The sequence below is a fragment of the Panthera pardus genome, unplaced genomic scaffold (genome assembly GCF_024362965.1).
Source record: "Panthera pardus isolate Hobbes unplaced genomic scaffold, ASM2436296v1 HiC_scaffold_17, whole genome shotgun sequence".
NCBI classification, from domain to species: domain Eukaryota; kingdom Metazoa; phylum Chordata; class Mammalia; order Carnivora; family Felidae; genus Panthera; species Panthera pardus.
In genome coordinates, this window is record NW_026526732.1 from 107964869 (window position 1) to 107988858 (window position 23990).

Genomic DNA, 23990 nt, shown 5'->3' on the forward strand with positions numbered 1-23990 from the left:
TGTCTCTCTGTCTGCCCCTCCCCAACTTGCACTCTTTTTCAAAAATAAACATTGAAAAAATAATTTTTTTTAAGTCTCCTCAAGCAGCTACATTATTTTAGTGATTCAAAGGGCTGCTTATGGACCACCAGTTCAGATTTCCAGATGTTTTAATTAGTTCTTAAATACAGTTCTTACAAAAGCTTGGACTGTTAAATTATTTTAGTGAAAATTTAAGTTATGTATAAAATACAAATAGGAATGTTATTAGATGGTTAATTATTTTAAATGCTGCAGTTATGATTTGCCAAGTCAAAAAACTTGTTCAGCATCTTTTTAATGATGACATGGTGAGTTCTTGCGCCTTCCGTTCCTATCTAGGGTATGATGTATGACGTAGCCCCCAGTTAAGACTCCAGACAAGAAAGATGCATCTTTATTTATTTTTTAAAGGTTTTTTTTTTTTTTTTTTTTTTTTTTTGAGAGAAAGAGTGTGCACACATGAGCAGGGAAGTGGCAAGAGAGGATCCCAAGCAGGCTCCACAATCAGCAGGGAGCCCAATATGGGGATTGAACTCACGAACCGTGAGATCATGACCTGAGCTGAAACCAAGAGTTTGGACACTCAACTGACTGAGCCACCCAGGAGCCCCAGGTGCATCTTTTTTTCAAAAAGAGGTGTATTGATTTGTATTAGGAAAACAGAAAAGACCCAAGTTAGTGTTCAAGGGAGAATAAGCAAACTCAAATGCCCAGAAAAGGCAGGTAATAAAAATGAAGCAATCCTAGAGTCACAAAGAAAAACAAAAACCATTATTTTACATTGCATTAGGTTCAGGGAAATTGTTAGGATTCTCTTTATTGATTTTGAATTCTACAGGAGAAAGATGATCAGGTTAGTTATTCATTGCGACCACCATAAACAATGATCTTCTCCTACTCTTGAGTATAGTACAGTTGACCCTTGGACAACATGCAGTTAGGGGTATTGATCCCCTATACAAAAATCTCAGTATAACTTGACCCCCAAACACTTAATCGTCAAGAGCCTACTATTGACCAGAAGACTTGCTCATAACCTGAAGAGTTGAACACATATTTTGTATGTTATATACATCACATACTGTATACAAAGAAAAAAAATTTTTTTTTCAGTTTTTAAAATTTTTTAAAAGTAATCTCTACCCCCAGTGTAGAGCTCAAACTCAGGACCCCAAGATCAAGAGTCACACTACGTGTGAAAAAAAGCTGAGGTTCTGAAAGGTTCTGAATGATGTTACCTTCCTCTAGATTTACTTTTGCTTCTACAGGCACTTAAGAATATAGTTGGGAGCGCCTGGGTGGCTCAGTGGGTTAAGCATCTGACTCTTGATTTTGGCTCAGGTCATGATCTCACAGTTTGTGAGTTCAAGCCCCACATCAGACTCTGGGCTGACTGTGCGGAGCCTGCTTGGGTTCTCTGTCTCCCTCCCTCCTTCCCTGCTTCAACTCTGCTCATGCTTTCTCAAAGTAAATAAACTTAAACAAGCAAACAAAAAAATGAAACAGTTGCTTGGAATAACCATCCCATGAGATTTCTGGCCAGGAATTTGGTGAGGTCTCAGCTGGAAATTTCTTCCATTTCGTGTGGCATCTTACAGTGGCACTTGGTGGTGTTTATCTGGCAGCTGGGTTTGTTGGAAAATCCAGGCTGCACTGCCATGCCCAGTGCCTTGGGGCGAGAACTGCTAGAAGGACGGTCTTGGGGCCTCCTTATGTGATCTTTGCAGTAGGGCCATCGGATTCTTTCTGTGGTGGCTCAGGACTCCAGGAGCAATTGTTCCAAAAAACAGTGAAAGCTGCTGCTGTCCTTAAGGGCTCAGGCTGGGAAACTAAAACAGCATCAGTTTTGCTGTATTTTATTTGAGCTGTCCTCAAGCCCACTCAAGACTCAAGGGGAAATGACATAGACTCCACAGCTAAACAGGAAAAGCACGGAAGAATTTGTAGTCATCTTTAATTTTCCAAAATACCCTTATCCACCCAGATATAAAGCCTGGGGAAAAAATAATAAAGTTGTTTTTGGATTCTCTATATAATTAATTTTTTTTTCTCCTTTCTTGCCTCCTTTTTAACTTCCCTAAAGACACCCAGCATGACTCTGAGCTAATCAAGTGTATCTATGCTCATTTTTTATGTACAAAGTAACAAAGTGATCTGACATTACAGTTTCACCATTTGAGTGAATTTTTCTCTTTTCGTTTTAGAAGTAGTTAGAAGGCTTATCAAAATATCACAGGAGACGGCATTTTTTAAATGTTGGAATCACCTGGTTTATAAATTGTCCAAATGTTAGTAATAAACTAACGTCTATTCTGTGCCCCTACATCCCTGGGTTTCCCGCGTGTACGAGACAGGAACTCTGCTCCTCGGCTTCCCGTGTCTTGCCCCTCGACGCGCAGGTGCTTTCTCCTGGCACTTGCACCGGTGACGAGACCCGCAGCGCGCCGGTCGTGCCTGGGGCTGGCACCCACGCGGCGGAGCCTACAGAATCGGACGAAGTCACAGAAGGGAAGACGACGGGCCAAGATGTCCCACGAGCAGAGACGCCAAGTCCCCAACAAAACACTGGCAAGTTGACGCTAAAAATCTATAAAATGAATTACACACATGACAAAGTGGCACCGATTCCAGGTGTGCCAGGCCTCGCTCACCGTGGGGCGGGGCAGCGGGGACGGCGGGCGGGACCGGCAGGGCCGAGACCTGCAACATCAGTCAGCTCCCCGGCCACCTGCCGCGACCCGTGGGGCCTCCGGCTGTAGCGGAAGTGCGCTCGCGCCCACCGGGCCCACTCTCGCGACCTCGTGGGGCAGCGCGGGATCCGCCCGGCGAGTGCCCGCCCCTTCCTGAGGCTGGAGCGGAAGTGCGCGCGCTCCCGCCCGGCTCGCTTCCGGCCTTTGTGGGGCGCTGTGGGCTGTTCGGGCTCCCGGCGCCTTGGACCGCGTGACCCGTGGTCTCCCCGGGAGGGACCCGGCTGCCGGCCTCGGGAGCTGCAGGTGAGCGCGCTGCTGCTCTCCCCTGCCCTTCCCCGCCGGCCCGAGAAGCCGCAGGGGCGGGGGGCAGCCTTCGGGAGCGGCGTCCGCCGCCCTTTCACCTGCTGCGGGGCTGCCGCGCCGGTTTCGTGGTTTCCGCCACACGCCTGCCCGTTAAAAGAGGCCGTCTCAGTGTTTTATTATTACTTGTTTGCTCTGAACGTTGGTTGTGTTCCATTTGGTCGTCCTTTATTCTAGGGCTAAATGGAAGTGTTGCCTTTGTGAAGTCCTTAAACCCTTAGCACCTTTTACTGAATCTTTCTCTTTAATGTGTTCTTAAGTCTTTCGTATTCAGTTTCCGTGAGTGTCGTGAATTACCCTGGGGGTGGCTTGCAAAGCGCAGAGGTAAATTGTTAGAATTTGCAGTTTTCGCTTATGGTGTAGCTTGTGTTAAAAGCGACGGCTTCTCCCTCAGGTCCACCCTTGCTGGAAGCACCGCTAGAGCTTCTGCACGGCCGCGATGGCGTCGGCCTGGGCTGCGCCGGCCCACGAGGAACCGGGTGCGCTTCTGGAAGTAAAGGTGGAGGAGGAGGAGGAGTACAGGAATACCACCAGACGGGATCAGAACCTGCGGAAGAACAACACCCACAGCAGGGAGGTCTTCCGACAGTACTTCAGACACTTCTGCTACCAGGAGACGCCTGGACCCCGCGAGGCGCTGCGCCGGCTCCGCGAGCTGTGCCGCCAGTGGCTGAGCCCAGAAACGCACACCAAGGAGCAGATCCTGGAGCTGCTGGTGCTGGAGCAGTTCCTGACCATCCTGCCCGAGGAGCTCCAGGCCTGGGTGCGGGGACAGCACCCGGAGAGCGGGGACGAGGTGGTGACCGTGCTGGAGGATCTGGAACGGGAGCTGGACGAGCCTGGAGAGCAGGTGAGAAAGTGAGAGATGGTTTGTGACTGAGATAAGGTAAGTTACGGATTTGTAGGCCAGAGCGAAGGACAGCATCATTCCACCAAGTCATGGAAATTTGGTGAATGTAGTCCTAACTTATTTATATCTTTTTTATGGGAGGATCCTGTATTTCTGTAGTGAGCTTATGGTTTCCAGTTGATGAAATGCTACTCTAGAAACAAGATTTATTTCATTATTATTTTTTTAATTTACATCCAAGTTAGCATATAGTGCAACAATGATTTCAGGAGTAGATTCCTTAGTGCCCCTTACCCATTTAGCCCATCTCCCCTCCCACAACCCCTCTCATAACCCTCAGTTTGTTCTCCATATTTATGAGTGTCTTCTGTTATGTCCCCCTCCCTGTTGTTATATTATTTTTGCTTCCCTTCCCTTATATTCATCTGTTTTGTATCTTAAATTCCTCATATGAGTGAAGTCATATGATACTTGTCTTTCTGTAACTAATTTCGCTTAGCATAATACTCTTCAGTTCCATCCACATAGTTGCAAATGTCAAGATTTCATTCTTTTTGATTGCCGAGTGATACTCCATTGTGTATACACACACACACACATATACCATATCTTCTTTATCCATTCATCTGTTGATGGACATCTGGGCTCTTTCCATACTTTGGCTATTGTCGATAGTGCTGCTATAAACATGGGGGTACATGTGTCCCTTTGAAACAGCCCACCTGTATCCCTTGGTAAATACCTAGTAGTGCAGTGCTGGGTCGTAGGGTAGTTCTACTTTTAATTTTTTTTTTTTTTAACGTTTATTTATTTTTGAGACAGGCAGAGACAGAGCATGAACGGGGGAGGGTCAGAGAGAGAGGGAGACCCAGAATCTGAAACAGGCTCCAGGCTCTGAGCTGTCAGCACAGAGCCTGACGCGGGGCTCGAACTCAGAGTGCGAGATCGTGACCTGAGCCGAAGTCGGCCGCTTAACCGACTGAGCCACCCAGGCGCCCCTCTACTTTTAATTTTTTGAGGAACCTCCATACTGTTTTCCAGAGTGGCTGCACCAGCTTGCATTCCCACCAGCAGCGCAAAAGGGTTCCTCTTTCTCCACATCCTCGCCAACATCTGTTGTTGCCTGACTAGCATTACTATTACTGTTAGCCATTCTGACAGGTGTCAGGTGGTATCTCATTGTGGTTTTGGTTTGTAGTTCCCTGATGATGAGTGATGTGGAGCATTTTTTCACGTGTCAGCCATCTGGATGTCTTCTTTAGAAATAAGATTTCTAAGAGAAAATGTTAAGTGAGCGTAACGGGGTGCGCAGCAGTCTCTTGGAAGGGACATCGCTTCTGTTGCAGGACACAAGTAATTAAGAAATAAGGTCTTGCAGGTATATCCACTGCTCTGCATCCATTAAAGGATTAAAAGATGGAGAAATCAAGGTCACCATCTTGGAGGAATGTGAGGTCAGAGCAGAGAGGAAGGTTCAGAGAGCAGGGACGAGATTCCTGGAGTAGTAGAGCCCAGGTAGGTCCGACACATGGGTAGTGAGTAGAAGGGTTGAGAACAGAGTCCAGGACCTTGAGTATCACCTGTGGAGTGTAGAGTCTGTTCTGTAGGACACAAGCTTCTAACCTTTCCTCTTTAAGTGAACTTCTCTAACGCCAGGATCTAACCAAATTATGTAGAATTCTGTTCTATTTTGTTCCAACATTGATAAAAGACAGTAGTTCTCAACCAATGGCAATTTTCTGCCCTAAAGGGCATTTGGTGATGTCTTGGCACATTTTTGGTTGTCATAGTGGGGGGAGGTGCTACTGGCATCGAGTGGCTAAAGGGTAAGGATGTTTTGAAATATCTTATAATGTATAGGATGGCCTCTTACAACAGGGATTTTTCTGACCCAACGTGTCAATAGAATCAAGACTCAGAAGTCTTGGTATGAAGAGTATAAAACAGGGACGTAATAAAGCAAGAAATGCAACCCAGCATTGGCAAGGGGGAGGAACATGTGGCAGAGTTTGAAGATCTGAGTTTGAAGTAGAGTCAAGACGGTGAGGCTATGAAGGATGAGGCATGTCTTAGGTAAGTATTAATTGGAAACGATGATAGATTAGATGGATAAAAAGGGAAAACTCTCTACGGAGCCATCGATTCTAGGCTAAGCGTGGGGGATTTCAAGCTTGAGAGACTAGTGTAATTGAGGTGCTCCTAACAGAGTTCAAGGCTATCGGGGATGGTGGATTGGGGGAAAGTTCATTCGTTCAGAAGACATTTATTGAATGTTTAATAAGCACCAGGCACCATTCTAGGCACTGGAAACGCAGCAGTGCACAAAGCACAGAAGTTGCCTCTGTCTTGTAAACAGATTCTAGTCTAATGAGAGTAGTAACCAGGTGGTGCCAGGTGGAGATAAATCCTATATGAAAACAGCAATGAAGCGGAAAAAAGGTAAACAGTGAATGAAGTGGAGACTGTGCGATTTTTGACAGACTGGTGAGGGAAGGCCTTCCAGATGGGGTGACATTTAGAGCAGAGATCAGGCTGTGCAGTCACCTAGGCTGAGGACATTCAGCCAGAGGAAATAGTGGGCAGGTGAGAATGTGCTTATCGTGGTAGAGATATAGGAGATGAAATCAGGTAGTTATAACGAGATCAAATCATGGGGGCACTTACAGGCCATTATAAGGACTTTGGATTTTATTCTGAGATGGAAAGTCATTGGAGGGTTTTGAACAGAAGAGAGGCTTAATCTGACCTAAATGTTATTTATTTATTTTTATTTTTTTAATGTTTATTTATTTTTGAGAGAAAGAGCATGAGGAGGACGAGGGCAGAGGGAGAGGGAGACACAGAATCCGAAGCAGGCTCCAGGCTCCCAGCTGTCGGCACAGAGCCCGACGCGGGGCTCGAACCCACGAACCGTGAGATTATGACCCTGAGCCGAAGTCGGACGCTTAACCGACTGAGCCACCTAGGCGCCCTATGACCTAAATTTTAAAAATAATCACTCCAGCCGCTCTGTTGGAAGAGTCCTAGATTAGGGTTCGTGGTGGGAGTGCTGGAGGCCCAGGGTCAAAGGTCGAAGCCGGGAAGCCCAATCAGCACTAATCCAGGCAGGAGGTACCAGTGGCTTGAACTGTGACAGTAGCAGTGGAAGCAGCGAGATGCAGTTGGATCTTGAGGGGGTTTGTTTGAACATCGCATCGTGTCACATGGGTTTGTCATTCAAGGAGATGATAAAGGCGGGGAAAGAAGAAGGTTTGGAGTAGGGGCGGGAATCTAGAGTTACTAGGTTTTGGATGTGTTGAATTGTAGATTCCTCTTAGAACCCAATTGGAAAAGTTGGGCAAGCAACTCCACTCAGCAGAGGGATGTGTGCTGGAAATAACAAAATTGGAGCTTGTCATAATATGGGTGATATTTAAAGCTGTGGGACAAAAGGATCGACAGGACGGTGGAAACTGAGAGGGAGTGGCCAGGGAGATGGGAAGAGAACCAGAAGAAAGACTGGCACTCCCAAGTGTGGGCAGAAGTAATTTGGTTTTAAACATGTTGTCTTTGTACTGCCCTTTCCCTCAAAGCATGCTGGGGGTGGCTGATGGAATTTCATCCTGATTTCTGAGGCCTCACCAGAGATCCAGGGACAGAAGGAAGGCACAGCTCACTGTACCGGCCTTTTTCTCCTTCCAAATTTGAGGTCTGAAAACCTTTTTCTGTCCGCCTCTGAGAGCATCCTACTGACTTTGGCTCTTATTCTGGGGTCAGAAGTTACAGAACGAAGCTGTGTTGGAAGTAGAGGCAGCGTGTGGTGATTTCTTACTCCCAGAATGTAGCTGTTGCAGGATTGGGGGGTAACTTGAGGGGGTCTGTTGTATGCCGGTGCCCCCGCAATGTGCCTCATGCATAGTCTGAGTCATGCACGGTCTGAGAAACCACCCAGGGACATGGAGCTCCTGAACCAAGAAGCAACTAAGTGGCCCCCAAATCGCTGCCTTTCATACCACGCTGGGGAAATACGATTTATTTTTAAATACAAGAGGGAGTGATTCCGTGGAGGAGTGGAAGCCAGAGTGAGTGAGTTTAGGGAGCAGAGGTCAGAGGTGCAGGAAGGGATGGGGTTGAAGGCAAGAGTTGAGGTTACAAGGTACGGGCCTTGATGAAGCAAAGTCCTCTTCCTCTAAGTGGAAGGGAGTAAGTGTATGTGGGGTGATGAAGAAAAGAGTGGGTGATCTCTGATGTGACCATGACCTTGGACAAGGAGAGAACAAGGTCATCTCCTGGAAGGAAGTGGGGGAGGAGCCTCAGAAGAGCAGAGACTGTAGGGAACAGCTTCCTCCTCCCATCCCCTGTCTTTCCTCCCTCTTTCTCCTTTGTTCCCTCTGCCTTTTTGCCTCGTTTCTCCCATCATTTCTCTTCACTTACCCCGTCCTTTTCTTCTTTTTCTCTTCTGTTTTAATTTCCCCCAAGTTCTTTTCTTGTGCTCGTTGCTTCCCTTTACCTTCTCTTCCTTCTCTCCTTCCTATTTTCTTCCTCTCACATCTCCACTTTGAGCATAAGACAAAGACGTGACGGTGGCACAGGCAGCATTTTTTAGCGGTTCAGAACAGAAGGGCGGGGTTCCTGGAGGAGGTGGCTTGTATACAGGCCTTGAAGAATGAGGCGCGTTACAGCAGGCTGATGTCTGGAAAGAAGTGCAGGTGCCGGAGAGCCGGGTGTCACTGCCTCGGATCGGATCCTATATCGTTGTTTCCTGTTGGCAGGATGAATGTGGCCACCGTGTCCCTGTCCACACTGAGCAACAGGACACGCTCTTGCAGGAGACGGCCCTTGTGGGAACAGGACGGGAGCCCGGCATGTCCCTCCCATCCTGGGTTGCCCGGCTGAAGTATGAATCTCCAGGACCTGGAGCCCAGCCGGAGGAACAAGGTAAGGAAGACGGAGCAGCTTGGCAGGAAGGGAAGACAGGCAGGCACAGGACCTGGGGCCTCTTTAGTTCCGTGTACCGTTTCTCCTCGTCACAGTCAGGAAGACCTCTCGTGCACGGACTCTCAGCTGGTTCGGTTTGTCACGCTTCAACTCTCGTTTTCTCTTCATGTTAATATTTTGTTCTCCACTCCTGCAGTATTTTATGAGATCGCTTAATTGAGTCCTTCTGATAGTTACTTTCCTTCATACTGACTTCCCTGCTATTTCTGGCCTTTATCCTGTCAGATGGTGCTACTGTCCTCCTGCCTTCAGTAACCAGGTTTTGGCCCAGGATGTCTGCAGTTTTCAGATGGTTCAGGAGAAAGCATCTATATGTGTACTCATAGGAGAAGGAGGAACACAGCAAATGTGGCGGAATGTTAAGTTGGTGAATGTGCGAAAGACCCCATATTCCTTATCTCTGTGTTCTCTACTTTTAATTTTTAAAAATAGGTAAAAATTCATATAGTTAAAAGATAAAAATTTAAAGTTACCCAGTGACAAGTTTTCCTTCCACTCATTCCCTCGGCCATCTGGTCTTCTCCCTGCCCTGAGATGAGTTGTCACTGTTCTGTTTCTTGTACGTGCTTCTCTAGAGATCTTTTTATATGTATACGTTTTTCCACATTCAAGCAAATACATTTTCTTCTCTTTGTTACTAAGATGGTAAAGGTTTGCGTTTTTAAAAAAATTTTTATTTTTTTTATTTATTATTTTTTTTTAATGTTTATTTTTTGAGACATTGCGAGAGACAGAGTGCAAGCAGCGGAGGGGCAGACAGAGGGAGACACAGAATCTGAAACGGGCTCCAGGCTCTGAGCTGTCAGCACAGAGCCCGACGCGGGGCTCAAACTCACGGACAGTGAGATCGTGACCTGAGCCGAAGTCAGACACTTAACCGACTAAGCCACCCAGGCGCCCCTAAAAAAAATTTTAAATAGAGCATGCATGCACGCACATGAGTGGGGGAAGGGCAGCAGGGGAGAGAGTCCCAAGCAGGCTCTACACTCAGAGCAAAGCCCGACTCTGGACTCTATCTTACAACCGTGAGATCATGACCTGAGCCGAAATCAAGAGTCAGACGGACGCCACCCAGGCGCCCCATATTTTTTATTTCCTAATGGCACCTTAATATTAAAATGTATGGATGGGGGTGCCTGGGTGGCTTAGTCAGTTGAACATCCGACTTCGGCTCAGGTCATGATCTTATGGTTTGTGGGTTCGAGCCCTGCGTCAGGCTCTGTGCTGACAGCTTGCTCAGAGCCTGCAGCCTGCTTCAGATTCTGTGTCTCCTTCTCTCTCTCTCTGCCCCTCCCCGGCTCATGCTCTGTCTCTCTCTGTCTCTCAAAAATAAATGTTAAAAAAAAAAATTTTTTTTTTTTTTTTTAATTTTTTTTTTTTTTCAACGTTTATTTATTTTTGGGACAGAGAGAGACAGAGCATGAACGGGGGAAGGACAGAGAGAGAGGGAGACACAGAATCGGAAACAGGCTCCAGGCTCCGAGCCATCAGCCCAGAGCCTGACGCGGGGCTCGAACTCACAGACCGTGAGATCGTGACCTGGCTAAAGTCGGACGCTTAACCGACTGCGCCACCCAGGCGCCCCCAAAAAATTTTTTAATGTATGGATGAACCACACAACTTGTCCATTCCCCAGTTGTCCCCAGTGATTTGCTCTAACAGGTAGTGCTGTGGTGAGCGTGTGTGAGTACTTCAGTATAAATTCCCATGTGTGGAATTCTAGCCCCAAGGTTAAATACCGTTGTCATTTTGATGGACATTGGCAAGTTGGTCTGTATGAAGCCCGGGTCAGTTTACACTCCCACTGGCGATGTATACCCATTGCATGAACAGTGTTCTACTGATGGGCGGAGGTGATGGGTGCAAATTGTACCTCAATACTCAAATTTGCTTTTCCCTTATTTTGAGGTGGGCATCTTTAAGAGCTATTGTATTTCCTTTCCTGGAAACAACTTTTCCTTTCCCCAGTTTTTATTGGATTATTGGTGTTTTCCATAACAATTTTTGGAGTGTTTTATGTATTAGGTCTGTTGTATGTTTTAATACCATTGTACAGTCCTGCAGAAACTCTGGGTTCTTAATATGTTTTTCACCTGAATGATGAGCGTCTGACGAGGTGAATATGTTGTCTAACGAGGTGCAAACTAGTAACTGTGATCCATTGCAGTTTCAGGTGTTGAGACTGGAAATAAGTACAGGAATTTAACTCTAAAGCAAGAAGTGTCTGAAGAAGCAGCACCGCAGGGGAATATGTGTAGCGGATTTGAAAGTGCCATGTCCCAGTCGGCTAGGTGCAGAGAAGCTTACGGATCCGAAGCAGAAACAGAAGAGTCTTCTGGACACTCCAGGGAAGGTGAACAGTCTGCGGGTGATGAGAACAGACTCCGTCTGACTGAACAGCAGAGGGTCTGTCCAGGAGAAAAACCTCATGAGTGCGAGGAGTGTGGAAAAGCCTTCAGTCAGCACTCGAACCTCTTAGAACATCAGAGGGTCCACACTGGAGACAGGCCCTACAAATGTGAGGAATGTGGGAAAACTTTCCGTGGGAGAACTGTGCTGATTCGGCACAAAATAATACACACCGGAGAGAAACCATATAAATGTAACGAGTGTGGCAAAGCCTTTGGCCGCTGGTCAGCTCTTAACCAACATCAGAGGCTCCACACAGGAGAGAAACACTATCACTGTAACGAATGCGGCAAAGCCTTTAGCCAGAAAGCGGGCCTCTTTCACCATCTCAAGATCCACACGAGAGACAAACCATACCATTGTGCTCAGTGCAATAAAAGTTTTAGTCGGCGTTCAATACTCACTCAACACCAAGGAGTTCACACTGGGGCAAAGCCCTATGAGTGCAGCGAGTGCGGGAAAGCCTTCGTTTATAACTCCTCCCTGGTTTCCCACCAGGAGATCCACCACAAAGAAAAGTGCCATCAGTGTAAGGAGTGTGGGAAATCCTTCAGTCAGAGTGGCCTTGTGCAGCATCAGAGAATCCACACTGGGGAGAAACCTTACAAGTGTGACGTATGTGCAAAAGCATTTATTCAGAGGACGAGCCTTGTAGAACATCAGCGAGTTCACACTGGAGAGAGACCTTACAAGTGTGATAAGTGTGAGAAGGCCTTCACTCAGAGATCAGTTCTCACGGAACACCAGAGAACCCACACCGGAGAGAGGCCGTACAAGTGTGACGACTGTGGGAACGCCTTCCGAGGCATCACCAGCCTCATTCAGCATCACAGGATCCACACTGGGGAGAAACCCTACCGATGTGACCAGTGCGGCAAAGCCTTCAGGCAGAGGTCAGATCTTAGCAAACACCAGAGAATCCATAGTAGACGTGCTCCCTCTAATGAGTGTGGGGAGTCGTTCAGGCAGCCCTCAGCTCGCAGGCAGCAGCGGACTGTCCGCGAAGGGGAGGAGTCTGTTTCTGGGATGACCACGGGGACGCTGTGTCCCAGAGTACAGGCTGGAGAGGAATACTAGCTGGGGAGTGATTCCAACGGCAGTCACCGTTGCTACAAGGACACCTCAGACGTCTTGTAAAGGGTTCGCCGTGTGCCGCGCGTGACGTCAGCTGGTGTGTAGGACAAAGAGCGTAACACGAAAGTCCTCTTCTCGCCAGTTTACGGTGGAGCCTGGGGTCCGTCAGGTCACGTGTGAGCTTAGATCGGACTGCAGGACGGCAGAAGTGATCTGAGCCGCGTGTCCGTGAGGTGGCGGGTGGCGGCCAGTGCTGTCCGTCCTGAAGGACGGATCACCAATGCCTGAGCGGGCCAGCCAAGATTGTATTGAAGATCGGGGTTCAGTGGGCAGATTTGGAAGGCGGGGTGGAAACCAGGGTAAAGCCCACGTAGGGGGAGGCGACGACGCTCAGGGCTTGTGGCGCCAGTGGCAGCCTGAGGTGGGGCATCTGTTCAGGTGGGCGGTGGTGGAGATACCCTGGGAACGGCTTGGGCCGGGCTGGGAGGGCGCGGACGGTGCCTCTTACAAAAGGCACAAAGCACTTTTCTTAACTCCTAAGATCTGCCTGTAAATTAAAATCCTTCTCTGTTTTAAAAGTGAGGGTACGCCTGCTTCTGGAGAGGGTGACCTAGCTACAGTGTCACAGGGAGGGGCCGGCAGTAGGTCTCTGACTTGTCCTGTCCCTTGCTCTCGTGGTTCTCCCCTTCAGTGCACGTCAGAGTCCCCTGTGGAGTTTGGTTAAGATGCCTGCGACCCCCTCACATCCTGCTTCGTGAAGTCTGGGGCGGGGGCCGAGAATCCCCACTCTCCAAGCTCCACAGTCACCTGATTCTAAAATTCAAGGAACACTGCATTGAATCGCAGCTGCCTTCATGGTCGCCTGTGAGGTGGGGGAGCGTGAACACGGGCCACTGAACACAGGCCACTGCAGATTCTTAGCTTGGGGAAAGCTCTGAAGGACAGGAGTGAACAGGGAAATTAGCCATCCAGCATCAGGGGCTTCGGGATGGCCTTTCCACCTCTTCCAACTTAAGTCTTAAGGAAATCGGAGACTGACCTAACATTGTGAGGCACTAGAGCACAAGGCTGTGTGTTAGTTAGGGGAGAGTGCTGGTGTTCTGGTTTGCTCCTAACCTCTCTTTTTTCCCAGCTTATGTTCTGAATTCCCTTATAGTTGCTCTTCAAAACTGGTTTACAATTTTATGGTTTGTATACCTTCTTGAGCACATAAAAGAGCCAAAGATTGGTGACTCTATCCCTTGAGGCTTGTGCAAAAACATCAACCAAAAGCTAGTTGACCGGACTCCCGTATCACTGAGTAAGCAGTTCCGTTGTAGATGAGGGCCTGTGACTCAGTCGTGGACAACAGGCACACACACGTGGCTCCTGCTCAGTTTATCTTTTCTTTTTTTTCCTTTTAATGTTTGTTTATTTGGAGAGGGAGTGAGAGAGAGGACTCTGCACTGACAGTGCAGAGCCCGAGGAGGGGCTTGAATCCACAGCCTTGGGATCATGACCTGAGCTGAAATCCAGTCAGATGCTTAACTGACTGAGCCACCCAGGCACCCGGTTTATCTTTTTATTTACAGAGATTATTTTTAATCTTCATTGACATGTCCTCTGATTTCCTTCTTTTTGTACCTCACCGCAACAGGCCCTACAACTTCTGGGACTGTCCCCACGCCCCCTCCCCCAGATCATCCCACACAACTCCAGGATCCTCTTCTCCCCACACCTCTAGCTCCTTAGTGGGCCTGAAGTGGTGAGACACACAAGGGACAGGGGAGAAATGAGGGTAGTTAACGTCTTTACTCCTAACTGCCGTTCTGTCCAGCTGCCATGTCTATCCTGTTTCCTCCCCACTCCTGTATGTACTCTGCCCCCCTTTCCCGACGGCCCCCATCTCTTGCCCCTCTATCCATCACCCTATCCAGAACACAGTATCATCACTGGCTGGAACCAGAAGTCCCTGGAGAAATTGATACGTTCTAGCTTCTAAGCTTTAAGTGTGAGCACATTTTCATAATATAATAATAATAATAATAATAATAATGGTATTAGTACTATAATTTAGGTACATTGTGTGTCAGATTTGCTTTTGGGATTGGAATTTCTGTGACTAAGGGAAAACATCCTGAGTTCACAATAGAGGAAAGCAAATGAGCATTTGAAAAACAGCTCATTCTCAAGTTGAGGACCCTTGAGGTGTTATATCCTAAGACCAACATCGGAGCTGCACACAGAAGGCGTCGAGGCAGCTGGGGTTGGGTACCTCCTTTTTTACCTCAAGAAAACTGAGTTTGTTCCCTGAGTGAGGCTGGGGGCTCTCAGCCGGGTGTGTTCCTGTTCTCTTCCCAGCTTCCCCTGCCATGCGTCTCTCACTCTTGCAAGCTCTTTGTTGGAGGGGACGTTGCTCAGAGATGAGAACCCAAATGAGAATGTCCTTCAGATGCTGTCCATGCTTGTCACCTTGCCTGATTTCGGACATGTTATCCGGACCGAAGTTACTCTTCATAGTAACCTCAAACCTCTAATCTTAACTGCTCACTGGAACACGACTCTTAATTTAAACTTGCTTTCGGCTCTCAGTGCTGTTATCTGTGGGTTCCGCCCTTCATCTGCTGCTAAACACATCCTCTCAGGGCAGACATGTTCCTCCATTTGCCTCTAACACCTTTATTTGCTTAATATGAATGAACCCTAGACAAAGATCCAGAATAGTGGGCTATGCCTATCATATAGGATACAGTTCATAACTTGGTTAAAAATAAAGGTGGGGGTTTTGTTCTGGTTGTTTCTTGTGCTTAAATGTAGTTGCACTACCAAGAAAAGGTGAGTGACCTGGCGTTTCCAGGTAGACATCAAAGGGGCTCAAACTATCCAGGATAAGAAAATAGAACAATTGGAGCTAAATGGGCAACACAGGGGTAGGAGACCCTGAGGGGCAAGTGGAGGACGTGACCGAGGTTAGACACAGAATGGGGGAGTGCAGTGCACAGAGAATGCCTCACAGTGAAGTCCACAGTACGACGTTCTGAATAAAAGGTAGACGTAGAACAGCGACAGGCTCTAGGGTCGTTTGAATAGCTTATCTTTGCAGATTTTGAAACCATCAACAACAGGTGGCAGGACGGAAAGGAAAAAGGACACTGAAGCAAGTCCAAGGTAGAAATAATGTCAGTCCAGAGTAGTGACGTAACAGCCAGCTTGAGCAATTGGTGCGACACTCAAATGATGAATCGCGAAGCGGTGGCTTGGAAATAACATTAAGGATAAGAGTGAGATTGACTGGCTTCTCTTTTCTGGTTGATTCAAGGTAAACAAGATATTCAGTGTTTAAGACAAAAAGCTCCTGTAGGGTTTGGGGGAGAATCAAATTGCTAAAGCAGTGAAAAGGGAAGGAGGCTCGGGATGAAAAGTAACGTGACAAACAGGAGCTCCAGGGGGTGTAATAGGGGTTGCAAAGGGAAGAAAGATGGGCCTCCTCCAAAAGAAACCTCAGTTGTAGGAACAGGCTCCTGGAATTTTGGGTATGAGATAAAGCTAATGCGGAAAAAGTGGGACTGAGCAGGGCTCCAAATTGAGAAATGGTCCGCTGTGTGTTGAGGGCAGAGGTGGAGAGCACGAAGGTACCAGAACGTGGAGCAGCTCTGCACTCCCGTACCCTGAATGGAAGTAGCCTCCTGTTACAGTCCATAGATGATCTGTTCCAGAACTCTTAGAGTCAGAGTCCTTATTGGCCATCTTTTGGAGTCAAGAAAAGGGTTTGTTAGTAACATGTAACATTAACAGCTTATTAAGGGCCAGGCATTACTAAAGTGCTTTACATGGTTTTATTTTTAGCCGTGAATTGGAGGAGTTGAAGCTGCCTCAGGTCACAAAGTTAGAATGTGGTGGGGCCAAGATTGGAAGGCCAGCGGCCCAGTTCCAGAGCCCATGCTTCCTTGTCTAGTTCAGTTGAAGGAACCCTGTGTTGCAGTCATAATCAAGTATTTATCTGGGAAATCTGTCACTATTCTGGAAGATAGTTCAGAAACCCCAGAGTCCTGGGTCCAAACACTCAAGGCTAATAATACCACCACCACCCTCTCTGCATACCAACTCTTGGATGAGGTTTGGTCAGCATAACATGAGCCCTAATTGTTGCCTCACAAGGAGGGTGTCCACAGTAGACATTTCCGCTAAAAATGGGCTCTTTAGAGAAAGGGATCCCCCTCCTGGCTTAGAGCTGAAATTCACTCTCCTTTCTGACACAATAGGAGATTTTTGGCAGTCTCCATTGATGCACATCAGAAAGCTGTCCCGTTTTGGATCTACCCAGTAGCCCAAATGGATCTCTTCCATGTAGCTAATACCACTTCTAAGATGAAAGAACCCATCATTATTACATAAAGTCGTTCTTTGAGGTGCCTGTCCTGTCCCCACAGCCCAGAATTGGAGCAACAAGTGCGTGTTCAACTTGGTGATAATCATGTGATAACCTTTATTTTCAACGTCCATCCTTTGGCACTGAAAAGTTCTGTCACAGCTGCTCTAGCAGTTCCTTTTATTGGAATTTCTGTAGATCCTGCCATTCCAAATACTGGGTATAATTGGTAAGGAGTCCTTGCACATTTTTTACACATGTATTTCTGTAAATATATGGAGAGTACGTGTGAGTATATTTTATAAAAATGTGTTGTGTGTGTTTTATACATACAATAAGATTTTGACAAAGCCAACCGTGATGAGTATTTTCAGCTTCTCAGTTGCTCAGCTCCTTAGCTCACATAAGACCACCGTTGAAAGCCAGGAGTTTTCCCTTGATTTCATGGAAACCATTGATTCTCACCCATGGGTCTGAACGCCCATCAGCCCTTCAGTCAAGGCTCGTCTTCTGCCCGTCTCAGTTGAAGGTGGTCTTTGGGTAGGTCTTTAGCCTAAAAGGCCCGGTCCTGGATGTCCCAAGGGCTTTCTAAGTGAAGGTTACTAGTAACCAGTAACCTAAATACTAGTTAGGTAACTGTACTAGAAGGTAACTAGTAACAACCAAGGGTTAGGTGTTTACTGGTTCCTCTCTAAGCCTGATACGCATATTTTACTTTTTGAGCTAGTGCTTCAGTGTGCCTACTTCACTGAGATACTTAGGAGCAGGTATCTCATCATTTCATACCCGCTAAAAGTGGCAGCTTGCAGTTTACTGTAAATTCCAGCTGAGTGAGTTTGGGCAAGCGGTTTACTAGCCTTGTGTCTCACTTTCCCCTTGGGGAACATGGCAATAGTACCACCATCTCCTGGGGCAGTCAGGTGGGCTGAGTGGGTTACACGCGAAGCACTTGGACGGCGCTTAGCGCCTCTGAGGTGCTGTACGGCCGTTGGCGGTGTTCGGTCACCGGGAGCGCCCGCCGCAGGGGTCACCCGTCCCCGCGCGCAGTTCCCCCAGGACTGGTGCCAGGTGCGCCACCCAGTCCCGCAGTCACTGTCCTCCGTGGGGACAGGCCTCCCCGTGGTTACCGGAGATGACGCGGCCCAGGTTCGCGCCCTTCGTCTTCGGGGGTGGGGGGAAGGCGGCTCTGGCTCGGTCGTGCGGCGGGAGGTGGGCCCCGCCGGGATGCTCTGCGGGGCGGGGACTCTGCCAGGCAACCACCGAGAGGAGAAAGCCTCCAGATTCCTAGAGGAGACCGGCGGCGCCGCGGCTGGGGCCCCGCAGCTGACCGGGAAGCGCGAGCTCCGCCGGCCTCGGCGCGCACCTGTATCGGGAGAGGGGGCGGTGCACCTGCGCGCGCCGGGCTGGCTCCGCCTCTGACCCGGCATCTGGGACTGCGGGGGCGGGGGACGGGGGGGCTTCGGTCAGACTTCAGCGTTCCAGGGGAAGTCAAGCATGGCCTCCGAGTTTTGAATTGTATTAGGATACCTTGGCTGTGGGACACTGAGAGTGGCTGGGGAGGTGATCTGACTCACGACTAGAAGCCACTTCCCGGTTATGTGATTTGGCAAACGATTTGATCCCTCTGTGCCACAGTATCATTCAGCTGTCAGTGGAATTATAATAGTGTCTACTTAAATGAGTAAATTTGTAGTCACTTTTAAATAAATATTAGCTGTTATTATTTTCTCATTTCTCATGTTATCCTCTTACCATTTATTTGGGATTCTCTGGGAAGAACCGAAGGGAAGAGCATCATGGTCTTTCAAGCTTTATTAACTAATATTTAGGAAGTAAAATATTTTAGCATAGGGTGCTAGCTAATAATTTGCAAAGCCACTCCCGCTCTTCTAATGTATTTAGCTTCCTAACAAAGTTCCTTTTTCTTTCAGTGCATTGTCTGAGTAGTGAGTTCTTGAGTAAAAAAAGAGCTTAACAAAGTTTAGAGGTTTTGTTAACAATCTTATTTTGTGTCCCAGGAAGAAGACCGACTACAAGGAAATACTTCTGAAAAACCAGCGTGAACCTCAAGCTGGAGTGAATCTTCTCCTGAGTGCTCTCATTCCAGAATGGCGTTCCTCCTGTGGGAAGGACCCTAACGTGACTGATGGCCGAGGGAGAGGGCTGTGCCTGGGACCACGCTGACAAAGAAGTCACGGATATTCCTTCAGACTTTTAAGTTGCTACTACCCAAGATAGCTGCCTGCCCCCCCACCCCGGGGCTGCCAGAAGACTCAGAGAACTTTACTTGCAGGTGCTGAGATCAGAAACAGACCAAGGAGCAGGTGCTGAAGTAGGTCCTGACACCTACCTAGGGAGCTGCACAGTTAGGCAGGGATAATACCCAGAATGTGGAGAAGAGGCATCACTTGTGCTAGAGAAGTTGGAGACAGCTTGGAGGGAAAGCCATCAGGTGGAAAGGGTCGGGATAATCGCTTATGTTATGGCTTGACTAGTGACAGCCTTCTGGAATGGCACAGAAAGCAGTAAAGCTGAACTGTAGGATCCACCGTATGTCTCTGAAGCGAAAACCCAGCGCCTCCCTCGGGGCTTTAATTCGCCCTGGTATTTGTGCACACCGGGAAACTTCCGATGTTGGGTTCCGTTTTCCAAGACCAGCTTCATCCTACTGGCTCTAGGGTTCAGGCTAAAGGATAGAACAAGATATGGCAGAGAAAGTACTTCGGAATCCGAGGCTTCACATGCAGCCTGTTAAGACCCAATTTTAGTTTGACTTTCATCATTATTGCCTTTTGAAACAGAAAGCCAGTGAGAAAGGGTGTCTGCAGAGAGAAGAGATCCTTGAAAAGAAGCTTTTTGGGTCTCTCATTAGTTCATGTCCTTTCCCTTGAAAACTTGCCCCTGTCTCCTTGTTGTCTGCCCAGTTCTTTAGGTGGAAACTCAGCTATATTTGTGGGCAGTTTTGTTGTTTGGTTTGACCTATTCAGCTACTTTACTTCAAAGTGCTGCTTTCTTATGTTTTAGTCCTGAACATTACTGGAAAAATTATTTTTCCCCACTTTAGTTTTTCCATATCAAAATAGTATGTAATTTTGAAACATTTTCCCATATCAAAACAGTGTGTATTTTATAACTGAAACCTAGCTGTTGCTTCAAGTTAACTTTTGTCATTACCCACTGTTCATTGATTCACTCAACCAATATTTGTAGAGCATTTATTTGTCTGTAGTAGTGGCCTAGGTACATTTCAGTTGGTATAAATGATCCTTTTAAGTAGTCCTAACAAATTAAAGTTTCTCTTGATTTCATTATATTCTATTTTTTATGTCTGGATTCAAACTGATCTCTTCTTAAGTTTTTTGATTATACCTTCCTGGTTCTTTGTCACATTTTGTGGGAAAATCCTCCTTGCTCTTCCAAACTTTCTGCCCAGCTGTCTCTCCTCACTCAAAGTGGAACCTCACGTGCCTTTTTGGGCACTTTGCCAACCTGAGATGACAGTTTAGATACATAAAGTCGTGTACTTTAAGTAAAACTGGGTTTTACCTTTGTCACTGTTCTTCATTTTTAGTCTCATTATCTCAGCAGAAGAGACAACTGACATTTGAATTATCTGTGCGTTTTTTTAGATGGTTATACTAAGAATAAAAATAAGGACTTGTTTCCAATTCTGCAGATGTGAAATGCTGTGGTGGGATCTCTCTAGAACTGCAACATCTATGCGGTCAGTGTAGTAGCAGCTTTAGTAACTGATGAGTCCTTACTCAGCATCAGGGAATACAGATGCCGCAGAGAACCTCCTTGAGGGCAACAGGTTTGGAAAGGCTTTTCTTTGTAGCGGGTCCCTCCTTTCCTGCCAGGGGATCCACCACAAGGAAAAGTGCTCTGTGTTAGGAGTGTGGGCATGCTTTCATGTATTGTGGCCTTATTTTACATCAGAGAATCCACGTAAACGAGAGACTGCATAGATGTGGTGACCGTGAGGAGGCCTTCATTCAGCACAGAACCTCAACGAACTGTACGTGAAGGAAATGGGAACACCTTGACCCCGAAGTCAGGACCGACTGCACCAGAGAGTCTACGCAGGAGGGAGATCTTGTCAGCGGGATGAATGTGGGCATGCCTTGCATGGAATCACCACCTTTATCATTCAGCAGTGGAGAATTCGCACTAAAGAGAAACCCAGACAGTGTGAGGAGTATGGAAGTCTTCAGGGTGGTTCCACCTTGGTAAACATCAGTGAATCCGTAGGAGAGAGGTTCTTATAAATGGCAGGATCACAGGAAGTTGTATGGGCAGAGACCAAATCTCAACAACAGAATCTCCACAGTATTGAAAAATTAATTTAATATAAGTGCACAGGTTCCATTCCCCATGGAATGGGTATTCTTAATTGCCCAATTTGGCCAATAAAAACATTCAGTGGATGCCTCAGATCAAGAAAAGGAAAGGTCAGCAGTTCTTTCTTGCTATCTAGAGGAGTCTATAGATGTGACCAACCAGGAATTTTGAAATGAGCTGCTCACCTGTGTGTCGGGACTTGGGACACTGTCTCCTGGGTGACAGTGCACACTGGGGACATGTTTCTCCCAGGTCTGCTCTTCTCAGAGCTTCATTCAACAAGAGCAGATTACTGTCTACTGTGGTCATTTTATTTTACTTGTTTATGGGCTGAATAGGTTTGTGTCTGTACCCCAGGGCACACAAATCACATTTATAAAGTTTCAGTACATGTAATGAAGAACCACGTCGTTAATTTGTTGGATGCTCCCCTAAATTTGGGACTGCTTCTGTGTTCTCCAGCATAAGGCCATGCAAGTATCCTTCAGAGTATATATTTTCCAGCTTTGGTTTAATTGTTGTTGTTGTTTTTAAGATAGTGAAATTGAGAAATAATGATGAAGATATTTCCCCTTATAGATAATACATTATATAATGTGAAGGCTAATACTTTATGTAACTTGCTTATTATCCTTTTCAGTTCTGAAACAAACTAAAAGGGGAAAGGATGTTTAGAAGCTTTTCAGCAAGTTGTTAATATAGCCCAATCGCTATGAGACAGAATGAGGCTTATGTATTTTATACTAGGTTACTAAATACAGGAATACTTAGGAATATAGGAATTTAGGAATTCCTAAATATAGGAGTAAATATAGATTTTAAAACTTTGCAATGATTATTTCAGAATTCTGAGTATATTTGCTGTACATCCCTATTTTTTTTTTTTTTGCATAGGTATTACAGTCCATTTAGAAGATGGACTGCATTCTATAAAAGGTCTTTTTAGCATCTATAGAAATCACGTTTTTTTAAAATTATTTTTTAACTTCATTATTATATTATGTGCAAGGCTTTTCTAATATTGAACCAACATTGCATTCCTGCAATAAGTCCTGCTTAGTCATGGTGTATTCTTTTCTTAATGTGTTAATGAGTTTGACTGCTAATATTTTATTTACTCCATTTTCTTCAATGTTTATGTGAAATTGGTCTGTAATTTTTTTTTGTACTATATTTTTCAGGTTTAGGTTTCAACATTTTATACATTTTTAAAAAGTGTTTTATTTATTTTTGAGAGAGAGAGAGACGGAGTGCAAGCAGGGGAGGGGCAGAGAGAAAGGGGAAGAATTCAAAGCAGGCTCTAGACTCCCAGCTGTCAGCACAGAGCCGGATGCGGGGCTTGAACCTACAAGCCATGAGATGGACACGGGGCTTGAACCCACAAGCCATGAGATCATGACCTGAGATGAAGCCAGATGCTTAACCAAGTGAGCCACCCAGGCACTCCTAGGTTTCAACATTTTAACTGCATTTTTAAAGTAATTACATTTTTGTTCATTGTTAATACTCTAGAACAATTTATAGAGCATTGGAATTAGCTAGTCTCTGAAGTTTGAATTCTGATGTAAAACCATCTGGGCTGAGTGCTTTTCTGTGGGATAGTTCCTTGGTAACCTTCTCTGTTTCTTCCATTAAAAAATAGTCTGTTTGGAGGGCACCTGGGCGGCTCAGTCAGTTGGGCATCTGACTTCAGCTCAGGTCATGATCTTGTGGTTCGTGGGTTTGAGCCCCACATCAGGCTCTGTGGCACAGAGCCTGGAGCCTGCTTTAGATCCTGTGTCTCCCTCTCTCTCTGCCCTCCCCCACTCGTTCTCTGTGTCTCTCTCTCAAAAATGAATAAATGTTAAAAATAAATAAATAAAAAGCCCTTTTGGGCTTTCTATTTATAATGGGGGTCAATTTTGGTGATCTAATATTTGCCTAGAAAATTAACCATTTCATCTATATTTTAAAATTTATTTGCCTCGAATCTGAAATATAATCAGTTATGACTTTTTAAATAGCTTTATTGAGGGAAACTGATGTACAGTAAACTGCAAAGGTATACAGTTGTACATATGTTTTAACATGTACACACCTGTGAAATGATCACCACAATCAATATAACGAACATACCACCCAAAAAAGTTGCCTTGTGTGTTTTGGTAATTCCTCCCTTCCACACTTCCCTGCACCCTGCCGTCATCTCCAGACAATCTCTGCTAGAAATCCCTATAAACTATTATAAATTTGCATTTTTTAGAATTATGTATGGATGGAATACAGTATGTTCCTTCCTTTTTTAGGCTTCTTTCATTCAGCATAATTATTCTGATATTCATCCATGTTGTTGCATATATCAATAATCCATTCTTTTTATTGTTGAGTATTTCATCGTATGGATACACCAGTTTGTTTATACAGTTACCCTTTGATGGACATTTGGGTTATTTCCATTTGGGGGCTCCTAAAATGAAGTTGGTATAGACATTTGTGTACAAGTCTTTGTATAGACATATACTTTCATTTGTTTTCAGTAAATACCTAGGAGTGGGATGGTTGGATCTACGTGATGAGAATATTTTTAACTTTTAAAGAAACTCAAATTGTTTTCTAGTGTCTGTCCTCTTTCACACCCGTACCAGCAGCGCACGAGCTTTCCTTCACTACACATTCTTCTAATACTTGGTAAGGTCGGTCTTTCATTTCACACGTTCTAATAGGTGTGCAGTAGGACCTTATTGTAATTGTGATTTGCATTTCCTAATGACTAATGATATTGAGCATCTTTTCATGGGAACATTTGTCGTTCCTATAAAGCCTTTTCCTGAAGTATCTGTTCAAGTTTTTGCCCATTTTTCCCCTTCTCTAAGAAGTACCATTTTGTCAGTCAGCTTTGATAGGTGTATTGTGCTGGGTCAGCCATTTGTTAAATGCAAAA

General features: G+C 46.1%; 1 protein-coding gene across 2 annotated transcripts; it reads left to right on the forward strand.

Annotated features, from left to right (window-relative positions):
* Window positions 1–2902: 2902 nt before the first annotated feature.
* ZSCAN12 (zinc finger and SCAN domain containing 12) lies at window positions 2903–19364 on the forward strand. Of its 2 annotated transcripts, XM_019437110.2 has the most exons (5): window positions 2903–3014; window positions 3466–3921; window positions 8673–8838; window positions 11066–12200; window positions 18748–19364. In XM_019437110.2, the coding sequence occupies exons 2-5, from the start codon at window positions 3511–3513 to the stop codon at window positions 18911–18913; spliced, it is 1878 nt and encodes a 625-aa protein (XP_019292655.2). In that variant the 5' UTR covers window positions 2903–3014; window positions 3466–3510; the 3' UTR covers window positions 18914–19364. The 2 variants fall into 2 exon arrangements, with proteins under 2 accessions (XP_019292655.2, XP_019292653.2); XM_019437108.2 differs by lacking the exon at window positions 18748–19364 and having other exon boundaries at window positions 11066–12963.
* Window positions 19365–23990: the final 4626 nt, after the last annotated feature.